This window comes from Pipistrellus hanaki (genome assembly GCF_964339955.1).
Source record: "Pipistrellus hanaki genome assembly, chromosome: 17".
NCBI classification, from domain to species: domain Eukaryota; kingdom Metazoa; phylum Chordata; class Mammalia; order Chiroptera; family Vespertilionidae; genus Pipistrellus; species Pipistrellus hanaki.
In genome coordinates this window covers 23,501,973-23,520,247 of record NC_140519.1, presented here as the reverse complement: position 1 = coordinate 23,520,247, position 18,275 = coordinate 23,501,973, and the positions used below count along the sequence as shown (strand labels likewise).

At 43.1% G+C, this 18,275-nt stretch overlaps 1 protein-coding gene across 2 annotated transcripts in view; it reads right to left on the bottom strand.

Annotated features, from left to right (window-relative positions):
• Positions 1 to 17,602, bottom strand: part of NSMAF (neutral sphingomyelinase activation associated factor) — a 47,395-nt gene extending 29,793 nt beyond the window's left edge. The window contains exons 1-5 of one of the 2 annotated variants that reach the window (XM_084865098.1): positions 17,437 to 17,602; positions 5,932 to 6,021; positions 3,484 to 3,562; positions 3,316 to 3,383; positions 3,199 to 3,235 (exon numbers count right to left, since the gene is read on the bottom strand). In XM_084865098.1, coding sequence (XP_084721224.1) covers positions 3,199 to 3,235; positions 3,316 to 3,383; positions 3,484 to 3,562; positions 5,932 to 6,021; positions 17,437 to 17,504 — 342 coding nt within the window. In that variant the 5' untranslated portion in view covers positions 17,505 to 17,602. Of the gene's footprint in view, positions 1 to 3,198; positions 3,236 to 3,315; positions 3,384 to 3,483; positions 3,563 to 5,931; positions 6,022 to 16,924; positions 17,156 to 17,436 lie in introns of those variants that run through there. The other variant, XM_084865099.1, reaches the window with a different exon arrangement.
• Positions 17,603 to 18,275: the final 673 nt, after the last annotated feature.

The window sequence follows — 18,275 nt, the reverse complement described above, 5'->3', positions numbered from 1 at the left end:
CTGGTCTCCCCCTCCCCTGAATTGATAGTTACGTATGGAGATGAAATTTTTTATTTTACAGAGAGCGGCAGGGCCTCCCCAGGCCTCTCCGCCCACACTCGTCCCTGGGAAACCTCACCCAGTCCCAGGTTTGGAAAGCAATCTGGAACCTGCTGACTTCCAGCTTCTCTGAAGCCCAGACAAGTGCTTCTCAACGCTGCCAGACTTCTCCTCCGAGAGGTCACATTCCAAGCAAAGCTGCTCCCTTCACCACAATAAAGGGCACGGCCACCCACCTCGCCAAGTCATTCCGGACGGTTTGCAACTAGTCCATCGCACACCTGTTAGGGTTTTCTTCAGAACGATCCAGACATGGACCATCTCTCGCCCTTCGACTGCTGTCCCCCTGCTCCAAAACACCGCGTTTCTGACACCGACGGGACTCCTCGCTTCACAGAGTTACTCCTACAGCATATCCTCCACTGGCCCCCGGAGAGATTTACAAACACACAGCCACATCACGTCCCTTCTCTGTCTAGGGACTTTTCTTTGATGCTTTAGTCTAACTCCTGACCGGCCCACATGGCCCTCTATGACATGTTTCTGCCACTGCTTTCACCTCCCTTCCTAGTCCTCCTATGTCCATGGTCCATGCACCACACCCTCACTGCGCCTCCCAGATTCCAGACATTCACATCCCAGGGCCTCTCCCAGGCTCCTCTCTGCCCAGACACCCTTTCTTAGGATAATCACAGAGCTCACTCCCTCATGTCTTCGAGAGGAGGGACCTTCTCATCAGGCATCCCTGACCATGCTATCCAGAGGAGCACCCCTGGTCCTATTCTACCCATCTGTCCTGTTTTCATTTTCTTCATGTCATTTATCGCTGCCTGACATCACAGAAGATATTTGATTCTTGTCTGTTTTCCCTAATGAAAAGTAAAATCCAAGGGGAGAGGAGTTCCAGCTATTTTGTTCTTCCCTATATCTCTAAAACCTTGAGTATAATACTTACAGAGTGCGTGAATTAAACTATTATTTTACACACACACACACACACACACACACACACTCTCTATTCTGCCAGTAAGAGAACATTTGGAAACCAAACTCCCTACATCCAAGGGACCTAGCATTCAGTCATCCCCCCTTTCCATGGTTTCACTTTCCTGCAGTCAACCTTGATCTGAAACTATTGAATGGAAAATAAACAATCCGTTAAGTTTAGACCATGTGCTGCTTTAAGAAGCATCATGAAACCTCACACCCTCCTGCTCCAAGCCATCCAGATGTGAATTGCCCCCCGGCCCAGGATAGCCACACTGTGCGCGCTCCCCACTCTCAGTCACCGAGTGGCTTTCTCGGTGATCAGGAGACTGTCGCCGTGTCCGAGTGCTTGTGCTCAAGTCACCCTTATTTCACTTACTACTGACCCCAAAGCTGAGGTGACCAGACGTCCCGCTTTTGTCCTGCAGGGCGCGGGACAAATTGTTAAAAATCTGTACTGTCCCGCCAAAAGCGGGACGTCTGGTCACCTTACCCAAAGCACGAGAGCAACGATGCTGACAATTCAGAGACACCAAAGAGAAGCTGTAAAGTGCTTCCTTTAAGGGAAAGCATAGGATGCAGAGAAAAAAAAACATACGGCCTCTGTAGGGTTCAGTATTACCTGCAGATTCAGGCACCCACGGGGGGTCCTGGAATGTATCCCCCACAGATAAGGGGAGACTACGGTGTTTCTGAAACACTGTGACCTCATAAATAATAAAAACCATACAAGTTGTATTTCTAGGTTGTGCACTTAACCAGGAAGCTTAAAACGATACTTGAAAGAGTAGCTTGTGTCTAGTCTCCTCCTGGTGTTAAGCTGCTTTTGAGTCTATTTAATAGAAGACCTCTTCTACAAACGATTAAAAATAGGTGGAAGGATTTGGGGGCTTTATTTCTAAGCCCAAAGTTATTAAAATTTTACCAAAATGTGTTTTCTTTTTTCTAGTGGAAACTAAGAAAGTACTTCTTCCTTTCAAGATACAGACCTTCCAGAATAAGGCCAAGATGCGGAATGATACTATAGAAATAAGGAGAGCACCGGGGCGGCCCAGAATTCATAATAATGGCGTTCCTATCAAAGTAATAGATGGCTGTAACTGTTTTTCATAGATGCCAGTTACAACAGCACAAGGTAGCCTGTGAAATGTTTTCTTCCTTGAAATCAGTGGAATCATGGATGCAGACCCAGAAAAATCACATGGCCTGGTATCTCCCAGCTTTTATGACGGACTCTTCAGTAGACATTAGAAAGTGTTCCACGATCAAAGGTCCTGGTGATCTGAAGACCACTGGGAGCACTCTCTGCCCCTAACCATTCGCCTCCTGGACTCTCAATGCACTTCTGTCTGTTGAGGCTTTGAGTCAAGTCCTGAGTCTGTGTGTCTTTGTTCCCACAGCATTTCCTACACCGACTTAATCACCGAAAGATTTTTCTTTGAACACTTCAAGGCGCTGGGGCTCTCACTGGTAGCTGAGGCAACACGGATCGCCTCTATCTAACCCTTTCATTTCAAAGATGAAGGTGAGAGGTCAGAGGCAAAAGAAAGTGGTAGGTGATCTCTACTCCGTTCTTATTTCCAATTTTTTCAAGTATCTACAGACAAATTAAGTAGTATATAGCAGGAGAAAAGCCACGTTTCACTTTATTCCTATATTGCCAGTATTAGGCCCAGTACTGGGTGCATAAATGTTTATCAAGTGTCTTTGGAATGAATAAATCGTCATGACCTCAAGCGTCAGAATTTTACAAGGTTACACATCCCGAGTCGCTGCCTTGGCCGTCAGCATGCCTCAGGCTGAGGTCACTTAAGTGGCGTGCTGCTGGCCTCCGCCTTCTCAGTGACGAGGAGGCCACAGGAGGAACCACAGCCCTGTCATTTCAACCCTCAAACATGGCCAGGGCTCTTAGAGAGGAAACCATAAGCCTGCAGGTTATCACACACTTGGTAAACATTAAGTATCTCATTAGGGATCACATCTTTTAAAATACATATTTCTTAATGATTACTTAAAAGCATTCAAACATTTATTCCAACAACCTCCATGTGAGATTCCTACAAATAATTAAATTGTGTACACACACACACACACACACACACACACGCATGCATGCACACACGCAAACTGTTCATTCAGGTTAGAACAAAACATTTACTCTGTTACTCTTACCTGACTGAAGAGGAGTGAAATCCCCCCAGATTTTGCCCTAAAATGCAGATAAAAGTTATTAAACATATATACTTTTTTGGTAGTCATGAAATCAAACAGTTAGTGATGATGACATACTTTGCAAAGTGTCTATTGGCTCCATTTTCTCCATGTTTTCCTATTTTTAGACAGTCTCTCAAAGGAATCTGGATAAAATTGAGAAATGTAAAAATAAGCAAAGGTGCCATTTACACAAAGAATAGGAATGCTTTTTTTTTTTTTTTTTTTTTTACAATGTATTTTTACCTTAATGATGGGCTGGGATTTTGCATCTGGTTCAAAAATAACAGATTTTGAACATATTTTCAAGGAGCCTCTGTCTCTCCTAGAGATCAAAGTACAAAAGATTATTATTATTAATGAACATTAAAGAAAGTCACCAAAGAATCATAATACATCAACTAATGAAAGATCAACAACAGAATGAAAGAGAAGGGTATGAAGGGTGGGAAAATATAGCAAAATAGTTGTCCTCATCTCCTAGAGGCTAACAAAACCTGCATATCTTCTAACGTTGGTGAGCTCCGTCCCACGCACTTCATTTCTATGACTTCACTTGGAATTTACAACTACACTGAAAGGAAATGAGGATCAGGAAGCTGATCCTTAAGGCACACTGATTCTACCCTGTCTCTAGTAAATCGTTTTGACTTTTAATTCCCTATATCTAAAAAGAACTATTCAGAAGGCAACACTAAACATATAAAATTGACCATGTAAGAAATTTTTTCCTTACTTATCATAATGAAACAATAAACAAGAATTTGACATTATCTCATAAAATGCTTTTTAAAAAATATATATTTTATTGATTTTTTACAGAGAGGAAGGGAAAGAGATAGAGAGCTAGAAACGTCGATGAGAGAGAAACATCGACCAGTTGCCTCTTGCACACCCCCTACTGGGGATGTGCCCGCAACCAATGTACATGCCCCTGACCGTAATCGAACCCAGGACCTTTCAGTCCGCAGACGGACGCTCTACCACTGAGCCAAACCAGCTTCGGCTCATAAAATGCTTTTAATGGTGATTTGGGGGTATGTAGGAAATCAGGGGGGAAAATTGATTCACAATAATAAGCAATTTTCAGTTCTATCTGAATTCAAATGTTAGATTTAGGGCTTTTAATTCCACTCCTTGGATTTATTTCTGCATCCCTGTATAGTTTAATCTAGTGGCTGGAAATTTACAGTATCTAAAAAAATAAATCACACTGAGAAATAGTCTTAGAGTCCCAGTACCAACCCCCTTCCTCCTACCATCACCAGAGTAGCTCTCCCTGTTCTTTTGTTGGCAGCAGTATTTCTTTAGCTTTCTATCTTTGGTGCTTAATACGTCTGTATTAAATGGACGAGAAGACTCATCCATTTAACACATATGATTTAATTTGCAATTCTTTGTCCTCAGAGGATTTTTTACATCATTGATTTTACATCATTTTTTCCCTGCTGCTAAATGCATTTACTTTTCTAACATCCTAAATTATCTAATAATAACTTAAGTACTTTTATGACAATTTCTTAACAGAGAGTAGTAGACAGAATAGAAAACATGCAAGTATCAATTATCTAGCTTCTGCAACTGTTAATATAAATAAATCTCTTAGACTCGTTAAATAAATGACCTATCGTTATCACACCTAAAAAAATTAATAATTCCTTAATGTCAGCAGTATTTATTCAGTCAGTGTTGAAATTTTTCTAGTATTTCCTAAATAGGGTTTAATAGTTGGTTTGATCAAATCCTAGTCCAAAGACCATATTACTTTTCAATGATAATGCCTCTTATACTCTAAAACAGTTTTCATTTTCCCACATTATGAATTTTGCAAAATTAAAAGGCGACCAGATCCTGGTTTGATTTTCTGACAAGAATGCTTCAGAGGCAGTGCACATGTACTCTCTTCATATCAGGGGGCTCGGAGGGTTCAGGTGATGTCAACCTTGACATATCTATTATAAAATTTATCAGCAGCTTTCCACCTGCTGGTTTAGCAGCCATTGAAGATTCTCTCTAGATCAGCGGTTAGCAAACTTTTTCTATGAAGAGCCAGATAGTAAATATTTATTTCCTTTGCAGGCCATATGCATTCAACTCTGTCACAAGCATTCAACTCTGCTATTGTAGCAGGAAGCCAACCACACACAATACATAAACAAATGAGAGTGTGTGTGTGTCCCAATAAAACTTTATTTAAAAAATAAATGTTTTTACCCAAGAGCTATAATTTGCATCTACATAATGAATGTATCTCCATTACTCATTGGGGACTGAAATTTCTATCATTCTTCTGTGTTTATTATCTAGAATTTCTTAACAAAGAATATTTTTAAAATTGAAGGTACTGATTTTTATAACAGTCTGTATTTTATAACATTATTTTGTAACACCGTAACCCAAATAAGTTGAGTGTATAAGTACAAAAGGGATCAAGAAAAAAAAGTGATGGAATGAATCAGAGTCCCAGCCAGCTGATCTGAAGTACACACAACCTTGAAGGAATTAGTACACACCAATTCTTAGCTTTGGAAAATATTCGAAGTATGACAACAACTTATAAATCCCCCTCTTCTCATTACACATCCAATTAGAATGAAGGGATGAAAAAAACCTCCATGATTATACATTTAATTTTAAAAACATCAGACAACAGAAAGGTGTGCTAGTCCACAGAGATACCAAACTCTTCCTTACCTTTCCTTGTGAGTGCCCTTATGCTGAATGTGATGAGCTGTATGCTGCTCAAAGTAGTATTCCTCCAAGTTAAGCAGGAGCAAGGAGAATCTAAATGGAGGGGCAGAAAGATACCTCATGTTTATTATTTTTTTTTAAGTTAAGAAAGCAGAATATTTTAAAGCATCCATTCCCAAAGTGATATTCCATTTATTAACTCAACAAATGCTTATTAAGTGTAGATTATTGCTATCCAGTAGGGAGGAGACCACACACAGACCAGCTGGCTATGCCTAAAATAAATAAATAAATAAATACATTTTCCCAGGCAGATTTCCCTTTTTTTTTTTTTTTTTTTTTAGAAAAACCCAAAATGCCATGACATAAAATTTATTCTTGCCTGAAAACACTTGCAGCTTTCCCACCTGTGGAGTTTTGGATTCCCCACCACACGCAAACCCTCACACATCAAGACTCATGATGACTTTATCCTGCTGCTCCTGCAGTGGCCCCTGTAGTAACCCATCTAACGCTTTGTACAAAGTGAGTGTTTCATAAATAAGTAAGCTGAACTGGATGGGACTGAAATATAGTTCTTTTTAAAGTTTTGAGCGCTTTGAACTTTTACAAACAAATTAAGGTGATAAGGGAAAGTATAAATTTAGTTGTATGGCCAAAGAAGCAAATACACGACAAAGAACTGCAAACAAATGTTTTGTTTGTTTTGTGGTAAGAAGCAGGAAATAACAGCAGCATCCAGAGTTACGGGGAAAAGCTTTCATCAGAAGTGTGGCCTTGAGATGGGTCTTCACGTTCTGGTGTGTGATGGAGGAAGATGCTTAGGTTACATATGGCAGATTAAACATGTATTTACTTCTGTTTCCTCTGGAAACTCTGCTTTAAAAAGGGGAACAAAAATATTTTTTTTCAATGGTAAAACCCACAGACTAAAGAAAATTACAGACACATAGAAACAGGTGAGAGATCGCAACAAATTAGTAAGAAATGGAAAGCAGATAGGAGGAATCAGGAGTGATCTGAAACCAGAACAGCAGGTGCTTCCAGGGGAGGTACAAATTAGGAGAAAACCCAGACCAGGCTCAGGACTTCCAGAAAGTCCAAAGGGGCAGGTTTCAGGTCCTAAGGAGGCAGGGATGAAACATGGGGTGGATGACGGGGAGCCTGAATGAGGAGTGGCCTAGGTTCCTCCCCTAATGGTTATCCCTACCTCACACTGACACATGGTTTTTCTATAGAAAAATTGAACAAGAGGCTCCAAACTACACATCAGCACAGGGAAAGCAGGGCTATGGAGTGAAAAGAGGGTGATTAAGCAAAAAAAAAAAAAAAAAAAAAAACAGGAAGACAACACACAGACCATCTGGCTATGCCAAAAATAAATAATTACATATATATATTGCCAGTCCTATTTAGTATTTATAATCATTACTTTATAACTCCCAGCAGCAATCTGTTGGATTGTTTTGGGGAAAAATAATAAATAGCAGGAGGGAAAAAAAAACACCTATGAATTTTTGAAAGAGCCAGGTTCTCTACAACATCATCCCATAGAGAACAGCAACAGATAAGGCCTGCCCAGAGTGACAGGGAGTTACACACTTCACACTTAAGTATGAATGGGCCATTCAAGATCACCAGCCACTAATATGAAAGAGAACTAAACCAAAACAAGCAGAAGAAGGACTAGAGACAATGTAGAGAACAGAAAGAAAGGCTAATGGACTATAATTAAAAGCCTTACAAAGAAGAAATTACACCCATGAAATAAGATATTGCTCATTAAAAAAATCTGAACCAAAAGAAAAAAAATAACTCACAATGAAAAATAACAAGAACAGGAACCAGTTTAACATACTAGCCAGCAATTCTTATTGGCCCGTTCTACATTTTAAAATCCATGAACAAGAATTAATCATAGGCTAACCTGCTAGAGCTCACTGTAAAATGCTCACTATTAACACTTTTTATCAGGATGGCCACCTAGTAAGTTATGTAATGTCTAATCACTGGGCTGTACACCTAAAACTAATGTAATGTTGTATGTCTACTGTAATTAAAAAATTTAAAAAATGATACTAAAAATGAACAGGCGGTTATAAATGACCCAACTAAAACTAGAAATGTAAAAATACAATGATTGAACTAATGGGACAGAAAATTAGGCAACTAGATAGAAAATTATAAGATAGATTTAAATAACTCACAGCACAACACAGAAACATAAATATTAGGAGTGGTTATAAGGCATAAAAGAACGAGGAAAAGCAATATTCTAAGAGCTAAAGGCTTGGCTCCAGATAGTTCCAAAACTGTTTCAGCTTCAGTACCCCAATTAGAGTGACAAGGAAGACATCTCTACATAGACAAACATCAAAACACTGCCAAGAGATCGTAAAAGCATCCAGAGAAAAGGCATTACTTACAGAGACAATTAAACTTAAATGATACGGGTTCACTGCAGGCTGGTCTCCCAGAACAGAAGGCGGCCTTGCACAAAAGCTCCATGGAAACCCGCGATGGTCTTGTCCTGGTCAACCACAGACTTGGTCCCCAGTGTCTTAACCAAACTAGAGAAAGGGCTGGTGGTTTTCTAACCATGAACATGGATACAACAAATACTGCCCCATCCTGCCACATCATACAGACCCAAGTGCAAGCTGATAGAGTCCCCAACCGAGCCAGGAAAGGGGCCAAGCCAAGGCCCAGAGCCACAAAAACGGAGCTGGGCACCCGGAGCCAAGGTGCCATCCCAGTTCAGCTCTCCTGCACCCCAGCCCAGGCTCCTCCTCGGGATCCCAGTTCCTGCCGGAGTCTGAAGCCTGTCCCTGTGGGAGGCCATGGCACGTGTGTTAACTAACCCTTTCTCTGCTGACCTTCCTCCTGGAAGGCTGCTCCCGCAAGCATCTTCATTCCCTGGCCTTTTGCCTTCGTTTGCACAATTTTCAAAACGCTGAATGAATTACACATCTAGCAAAACTGATGTTTCAAAACAAGGACATAAAAATAGACACGTCCAGACAGACAAAAGCAAACCTAGTGTACGATCACCAGACCCTTATCAGGGGGACTTCTAAGGGATAGTCTTCAAGAAAGAGAACGTAATTCCAAATGGAAGGTGTGACATGCAGAGAAGAATGCTGAACAAAACATGCACATAAAAAAAAAATGCATATTTAGTTCAGCAATTATACAGCAGACACCACAGTCCATGTTGGCAATTTCACTTCCTGTGGTTTCAGTTACCTGTGGTCGACCATGCTCTAAAAATATGAAGTGAAAAATTCCAGAAACAAATAACTCAGATGTTGTAAACGTTGTGAACAGTGGCACCATTCTGGGTAGCCTTCCCCCTGGGACCAGCTCAGAGCGTGAATCATCCCTCCCTCTGTCAGGCTGTGCCCACCCTGTTAGTCACTTAGCAGTTGTCTCAGTGACCACATGGGCTGTTGTGGTGTGGCAGGGCTTGCATTCAAGTAACCCTTGTTTTGCTGAATAATGGCCCTATAGGATCAGGGATCTGGGCTGGATAGAGACATGCACCCGCAGGTCTGAGAGGGTCGGAGGAAGCTGCACCGCACCAAGGTCACATCCCGTGGGGACAGACCTAACAGCCTCCTGTGGAAAGGAAGTCCCCGGGGCTGCTGGCAGCTGGGGAATCTCTCTAAATCCACAGCCACCAGCCGAAACTGGTTTGGCTCAATGGATAGAGCGTCGGCTTGGGGACTGAAGGGCCCCGGGTTCGATTCCGGTCAAGGGCATGTACCTTTGTTGCGGGCATATCCCCAGTAGGGGGTGTGCAAGAGGCAGCTGATCGATGACTCTCTCTCATCGATGTTTCTAACACTCTCTCTCTCTCTCTCTCCCCCTTCCTCTCTGTACAAAATCAATAAAATATATATATATAGATATAAAAATAAAATAAAATAAATCCACAGCCACCAGTGGCCCAGAAAGGTGGCCTGAAGAGCTGCTGGAGCCCCCATGGTGCTGGGGGAGGGAAACTCTCAACCACGTGGTTGTTTTGCCTCTGTTTTGACTTTGCTTTTATTTGCTAAACCCAGTTCATTGGACCTTTCAATTCCAAACATTCATCTGTTAACATAAAAAAACAACAACACACACACCACCATTGAAACCTGAAAAAAATAATAAATAATGGCCCTAAAATGCAAGAGTAGTGATGCTGCCAATTCAGTAGGAACTGTAAAGTATTGGTACGAGTAGCGAAAAACATAGTATAGCCGGAACCGGTTTGGCCCAGTGGATAGAGCGTCAGCCTTCAGACTGAAAGGTCCGGGGTTCAATTCAGGTCAAGGGCATATACCTTGGTTGCGGGCACATCCCCAGTGGGGGGTGTGCAAGAGGCAGCTGATCGATGATTCTCTCTCATCAATGTTTCTAACTCTCTATCCCTCTCTCTTCCTCTGTAAAAAATCAATAAAATATATTAAAAAAACAAAAACAAAACAAAACATAGCATATACAGAATGTGGTACAATCTGCAGTGGCAGGCATTCACTGGGCTTCTTACATTAATCCCCCCTGGATAAGGAGGGACAACTAAAATGTTTAATTTATAGTTTTCAAATACAGATTGAAAATTCTGGACAATGCCAGGTTATAATTTAGGATGGGGCAATAGCAATTAACTATTCCAAGGTCCTCATATTATTAAGGAGGACGGTAAAAAGAATGATTAGCTTCAGTAGATAAACATTAACATTCAAGGGTAGGCGCTAGAAAAACAGAATATGTAACTTCCATATGCTTCAGGAAAAATGAAAGGGAAAAAGCAGGGCCTTAATTCAAACTAAGGGAAAAATAAGACAAAATTAAAGAACAAAATAAAAAAAGTAAAAATGGGTCCAAATACATCTGTAACAATAGTAAATGTAAATGAACTAATCTGACCAAATATTATCACTACCCTAAGCTTAAAGGGTGTGAGCGAGGGATACGCCCAAGACCTGAGTCCCCAACTCCTGCCTCAACTTGTGCTTAGTCTAGTTATACCAAAAATAATACAATAAAAAAATCACAAATACACTGGACCTAGAACAGTGGTCAGCAAACCCATTAGTCAACAGAGCCAAATATTAACAGTACAACGATTGAAATTTCTTTTAAGAACCAAATTTTTTAAACTTAAACTTCTTCTAACACCACTTCTTCAAAATAGACTCGCCCAGGCTGTGGTATTTTGTGGAAGAGCCACACACAAGAGGCCAAAGAGCCGCATGTGGCAGTATGCCGACCAGGGACTTAGAAGAATTCTCTTTCAGTTCACCAAATGTGACTGCGGCCTACCCACTTTGCCTCAACTTGCTCACTTGCTCTCCTCCCTGGACTCGTTCCTACAGCATGCTCCCTAAGCCCCTTCTGAGCTCCTGTTAGACTTCATCATTATCTTCTGGATGCAAATTCCTATGTGTGAAGACACACAGACAAAAGGAAGCCTTAACTTCCTTCACCACCTGCTCACTGGTGGCCTTCTCTGTGAGGGCTTTCCTGCCACTCCACCTGAAGCCGTGTCCCCTGTCTTCCACTCACACTGGCAGCCCCTCCCTGGCCTTGTGCTCCCTCCCCAGCAGTTACCATTCTTTAGCACTCTGTACCCTCTACTTGCATCATCTATTTTCCACCCCTACTAGAGCATAGTATCTTGATTTTTAAAAATTAAAAGAATAAATCATAAAATCCGCACCCCAAAAGAAAAAGTTATCAGAATAAATTATTTGAAAGTCCAACTATAAGCTTTAGAAGAAATTTGTCTAAAACCTTTGGACACACAAAAGTTAAAGGAATGAAAAATTCTAAATAATGCAAATAATCATAAGAAAATCGATACAGTTATATTAATATCAGACAAATAGAAAAATATCATTACTAGAAAAGTTCATTATATATTGATGAAAGACTCAACTAAGAAGATATCAATTCTAAACTTATATAGACTTAGTAACATACCATGAAAATATATGTATTATAGCAAAGATTGATAGAAAATACAAGGTCAAGTTTGCATCATGAAGCATCTATCAGTAATTGATTAACCAGAAAAAAAAAAAAAGGCATTAAGGAAATAAAAGATCTAAATACAATAAATAAACTTAATATAATTTCTTTCAACCCATCAGCAGTCCTGATTAAGTATGTACTGATTCTGCAATTTATCTCCATTTTCAACACTTGGTATATCCCATAAAGACATTTAAAAAATAGGATGATCGGTTTTAGAAATAAAACAAATGAGTATAACAAACCACTTTGCTGTCTAACAAGTATAATGAATACATAATCAGTTGATAAAATAAACACCTGAAGCAAAAGACATTTAATGTCAGCCAAGAAATTTAATATCAGCATAACCAAGAGAAATGTACACACAGAATGCTTGAAGCAAAGATGAAGTCTAAAAAATGCCTGTAAAACTATTAACATAATATGTGTGCCCAATATAGAATTCACGATCACTAATGTTTTATCCTGGAATGGCTGCTTACAAGCCATAGCTAGGAAATTTGTTCTCTGACACTATAAAGAGAAAATTCTGACTCTTCCCAAGTAGGAACATGCCTTAACTATCTAAATCTCTACATCACCCAAGAAGGAAATAGCTTTAGTCCATCCACACCACTTCTAGATATGAAGATAAACAGCACTGAACAATTATCCTATCTTAAATCTTAAAACAGACATATTTTAAATAGCAGCGGTTTGTAGAATATCCTCGCCTGCTAACCCACTGTACACATAGGTGTACAACGATTCCAAAGGAAGATATTGTCCTTTAAAAATGTTTTCCATTTATCTTCTTTAACAACTGCAAGGGACATTAAAAACAACACACACACACACACACACACACACACACACAGAGTAAAATCTAAATCTTAACAAGGCCCTGGCCAATTTGCTCAGTGGATAGAGCATAGGGTTGCAGGCTCGATCCCCAATAGGGGGAGTGCAGGAGGCAGCCAATCAATGATTCTCTCTCATCACTGATGTTTCTCTCTCTCTCTTCCTCTCCCTTCCTCTCCCTTTTTCTTTGAAATAAAAATATATTTTAAAAAAGAATAATAAAAATAAAATAAATCTTAACCAGGATACTAGTGTACTTAATTTGAATGGCCAAGTAAGTATCTCTTTGTGTTCTGATACTGAAAATTACCAAAGCATCTCTTTGTAAACATCACCAATAAATGGCACTACTTACAGCTGTTCAAACCAGAAACCTGAGTACAACTGCCACATTTAGCAAACAAAAATGAACCACACCTAAATTTGAATTTCAGATAAATTACAAAAAAAAAATGTTTCAGTATAAATGTGTCAAATATTGCACAGGATATACTTCTTCTAAAAGATTATCCACTGTTCATCTGTCAGCTCTAGCAGGGATTCTTCCTGTGTTACCTCCTACATAACCCACCACACCAAGGCCTGTCAATGCTACCTCCTAAACATATAAAAAATACATCCACGTCTCCATTGCTTCTACCACCACCTTAATCTAAGCCACCAATCGAAGAACCTGCCAGTCTCTGCTTCTCCTCGGTAGAAACATCACTTACTCTATGCATCAGCATCAACGTAACAGAAAAAGAAAGAAATGCTAATTTCAAGTTTCGCCTTTTCTGGGGTCACGATCTGGTAGCAGTAGAAATCTAAAATCTCCGAAGCATCAGGAGAAAGGCCAAAGAGCACATAACTCTGAAGTGCTGAGGCCTTTCCTGAAACAGCCTTGAGGAAAGGAACAGTTCTCTTGAATATATGCCTGAGCCAGTGACCCATATCAGTCATTCAACAAATTGGTGTTTATTGATACCTAAAGGTTGAGCCAAGAAAAAATCTGTGCAAAAATAGTAAACTTGGGGCTGAACAAAGTTGATTGAAATATTCTTTTTTAAAAAAATATATATTTTATTGATTTTTTTATAGAGGGAAAGGGAGAGGGACAGAGAGTCAGAATTATCAATGAGAGAGAAACAATGATCAGCTGCCTCCTGCACACTCCCCACTGGGGATGTGCCCGCAACCAAGATATATGCCCTTGATCGGAAACAAACCTGAGACCCTTCAGTCTGCAGGCTGAAGCTCTATCCACTGAGCCAAACTGGTTAGGGCGGTTGAAATATTCTTGTCTTTAGGCAGAATTCTAAGATTTATAAAGAGACTGCTTGATTCTAGCCCACTTCTGATTGTGAGACAGATTCCTATCATTCAAACTGATATTCTACGGACAGCATCCCGGTTCAAGCCTACCAATCCCAAAGGTGCAAAGCCATGGGGCAGAGAGCATTAAAGAATTACGGTAGTCCTAGCCCATTTTGCCCAGTGTACAGAGTGTCGCCCTGTGGACTGAAGGGTCTTGGGTTTGATTCTGGCAAGGGCACATGCCCAGATTGCAGGCTCAATCCCCAGTAGGGGGTATGCAGGAGGCAGCTAATCAATGATTATCTTTCATCATTGATGTTTCTGTCCCTCTCTTCTTCTCCCTTCCTCTATGGAATCAATAATATATATTGATACACCAGTAATCTGAAAAAGTCAGTGCCAGGTATTTTATATTTATTTGAAGCCTACTTGCTGACTGCCCTAATTCTTATATATATATATATATATATATATATATATATATATATATATGCTGTGTGGCCAGATTATTATGATCTCTGAATGCATAATAATCTGGCCACTCAGTCTCTGTGTGTGTGTATGTGTATGTGTGTGTGTATAATATATATATTAGAGGCCCGGTGCATGAATTCATGCATGGGTGGGATCCGGCTGGCCTGGCCAGAGGGAGGAGACATGGGCGGTTGGCCGCCCTGCCTGCTGGTCAAACTCCTGGTCAAGGGGACATATTAGCCTTTTATTATATAGGATATATACTGAATGGCCAGATTATTATGCATTCAGAGATCATAATAATCTGGCCACTCAGTGTGTGTGTGTGGTATATATATATATATGAATTAGGGCAGTCAGCAAGTAGGCTTCAAATAAATATAAAATACCTGGCACTGACTTTTTCAGATTACTGGTACTCAGGAACAGTTGCTGCCTTCTGCCTGATTAATAAATGTTTTGTTTGTGAGAGCTAGTTCTATTGGGTCCTGCTTGCCTGTCACATCTGATCAATGAATCCTGACAAAGCCGACTATACACTGACACATAAGTGAGACGTTGCAGAGCTGTACAAGTTAACCAAATACAACTCAAATTACTGCCACGGAAATACCTGGCAGATCTAAAGAAAACAGATTTTCCTGTATATCCACCAAGCAATGGAATTGTTATAAATGACTCTTGAATCATAGAACATGAAGGCAATTCAAAGTGTTTCCAAGTTCTTACAATGTGAATTTGAACGTTCATGTGTTTAACACAGAATGTCCTACAACAGTGGTCGGCAAACTCATTAGTCAACAGAGCCAAATAACAACAGAACTACGATTGAAATTTCTTTTGAGAGCCAAAATTCTTTAAAACTTCTTCTAATGCTACTTCTTCAAAATAGACTCGCCCAGGCCGTGGTATTTTGTGGAAGAGCCACACTCAAGGGGCCAAAGAGCCATATGTGGCTCGAGAGCTGCAGTTTGCCAACCACGATCCTACAATACAGAACAAACTCTATTCAAGCTCCTTCCACGTGAAACAAGCATTACAAGTGGAGGCAGAAGAACCTCTGCAGGTGTGAGTACTTTACGGCCATTATGTCGGAATAAGCAAGACATTCTGCCGAAAAACCCCAATCATACTGCCAAGATGTTATTGGGAGCCATGACGATGTTTGGTATATCTTTATCCCCTCCTCTACACTAGGGAGACAAAACTTCAAACTACAGATACACTGGCCAGGCCAACAGGAATATGAGCGTTTGGACCAAACAGGCCCAGGCAGCATCTGACACACAGGCACGGATGCTGCACGCTCACACAAGCCTGAGAGCCCACACTTGCATTTGCATGGAGCAGCTGCTTTGTTGGTGTCCCAAATGAGGACACAACCTGACAGGTGGGCTCCCACGACTCAAATAATATGTGTAAGATCATTCAGCCCCACTTCCTACTGCCCCCAGGGACTCCCAGGCCCCAGGATCAGCCAGCTGTTTCTGGAGCCATCAATGCACTGGGAGGTATACTTTGGGGCAGAAGTGAGCTTTCTCATTAGACACTTCCCCTGGAGACTGAGGATCTGGAACTCTGAGAGGGCACTGCCCTGAGGCTATTTTAGCTCCTCCTGGGACCCCAAGTCCCTCCCAGGTGCAGAGGGGACTGCAATGCTCCCCACCCAGCATTTTGAGTGCAAAGCCTCCTCCTAGGGTAAGGCTCGCTGGTTAGGAGAAAGCATGTGAGGGTGGGCCCCTGGCTGTTCTCAGAATGCGGCCCTGTTTGGGGCTCTCCTCCCGGCCCAGCGGGGCATCGGCTTCACCAAGTCTGAACAAGTGGAGGCTGGCAGCGAAAAGGCTGTGCAGGTCTCCCCACTACCCTGGTGCAGGCAGCCTCGGGGTCACCGAGTCGCGAGTGGCCCGGCTGGAACCCCGTGCAGCCCGGGGAAGGGCTGCGACTTCTCGCCGGCTACCTGGGGGCAGGGGAGGGAGGGGTGACAGTGTAGGGGGTGCAGTGAGAACGTGGGGTGCCCGCCGGGCTCCCTCTCACCCCCCTGCTCCCCTCCCCCGCTTCCCGGGGACGCCAAGGGCTGGTGCGCCGCGGCGGCCCCGGCGCTCAGGTGCCCGGCGCCCGCGAGGAGCCCGCCCCGCGCCCGCGGCCTCTTCCGGGTGAGCCGGGCGGCCGCCGCCGGGCTCCCCGCGGGGCTCCCGGGGCTCCGGGCCGGCCTCGCTCCGGCCCCCGCGGCCTCAGCCCCATCAGGCCGGGCCTCTGCCCCGGCTCCGGGCTTGGCCGCGGCCCGCTCCGGGGCGCCGAGGGGCTCGCGGCCGGGCCCAGCGCTCCCCGCCCGCAGCCCCGCCGGCCGCCGACCCGCGCTCACCGCTCCCTGGAGCAGAGCTGCAGCTGCTGCTCCCGCTGCTTCTTCCGGATGAACGCCATGGAGGGGCGGCGCGGGGACACCCGCCCGCCGCGCTGGAGCCGGTCTGCAGCCCCGCCGCCGCCGGGAGACAGCGCCGCCCGCCCGCCGGCTTCCGCGTGGAGCCGCTGGGCGGCCCGGAGGCCACGCCGCGCCCGGCCCGGCCCGCAGCGTCCGCCGCGCTCAGCGCCGCATCCCCGCGTGGGGACTCGGGCGCCGGGACTCAGGCGGAGGGGGGCGCGCGGGGCCCCGGTGCTGCCCCGAGGTCACCGGGACCTGCCTCCCCGCCGGTGCCCGGCTCCGCGCTGAGCCTCCCCCCGCGCGCGGGCTCCGAGGCCTGCCCTTTAAGCGATCCCACTTGGTTGGCCGCGGGGCCCTCGGCCACCTGGTAATCCAAGGACTAATTGGTGGCAGGACTTCTCTTTCTCTTTAACAAGTCGATCGAGCTATCCCTCCTCCCACAGCAAGCAACTCACCCATTCGAGCTGTTCCTTTGAACTTCTGTGTTAGTACATTCACAGGCATGTGCAACGCTCACTGTCATGTGGGGACATTTTTTATTACCCCTCCCAACTAATATCCTTCATATCCTTCAGGCATCACCAAGTGCCTCTCCCCCCACTCCAGCAAATACTCATCTGCTTTCTGTCCATGCGTTTGCCTCGTCTGGACATTGCACATGCATGTAATCAGACAATAAGTACTAAGCCTTTCTCTGCCTGGCTTCTCTCATGGAGCATCATCTTTCCAGGCTTAGCTGTACATCAGTACTTCATCCTTTTTTTATTGCTGCTGCTGAGTATCCTGCTGTATGGATATAAAAAAGCATTCACTAGAAATGTTGGGTGTTTCTACTTTGGGCTATAATGAATAATGCGGCTATGTACCAGTGTGTATGTGGACGTGTGTTCATTTCTGTTGACCACACACCTAGGAGTGGGATTTCTGGAACACATGGTAACTCTGTCTAAAACAGTGGTCGGCAAACTCAGTCAGCAGAGCCAAATATCAACAGTACAATGACATTTCTTTTGAGAGCCAAATTTTTAAAATTTAAACTTCTTCTAACGCCACTTCTTCAACATAGACTCGCCCAGGCCGTGATATTTTGTGGAAGAGCCACACTCAAGGGGCCAAAGAGCCGCGTGTGGCTCTCATGAGACGCAGTTTGCCGACCCGGGTCTAAACATTTGGAAAACAATTATTCACACCATTTTACAATTATTCTCCAAAGTGGCCACACCATTTTCCACCAGCTGTGTATAAGGGTTCCAGGTTCTTCACATCCTCGCTAACACTTGTTAATTATAGTTAT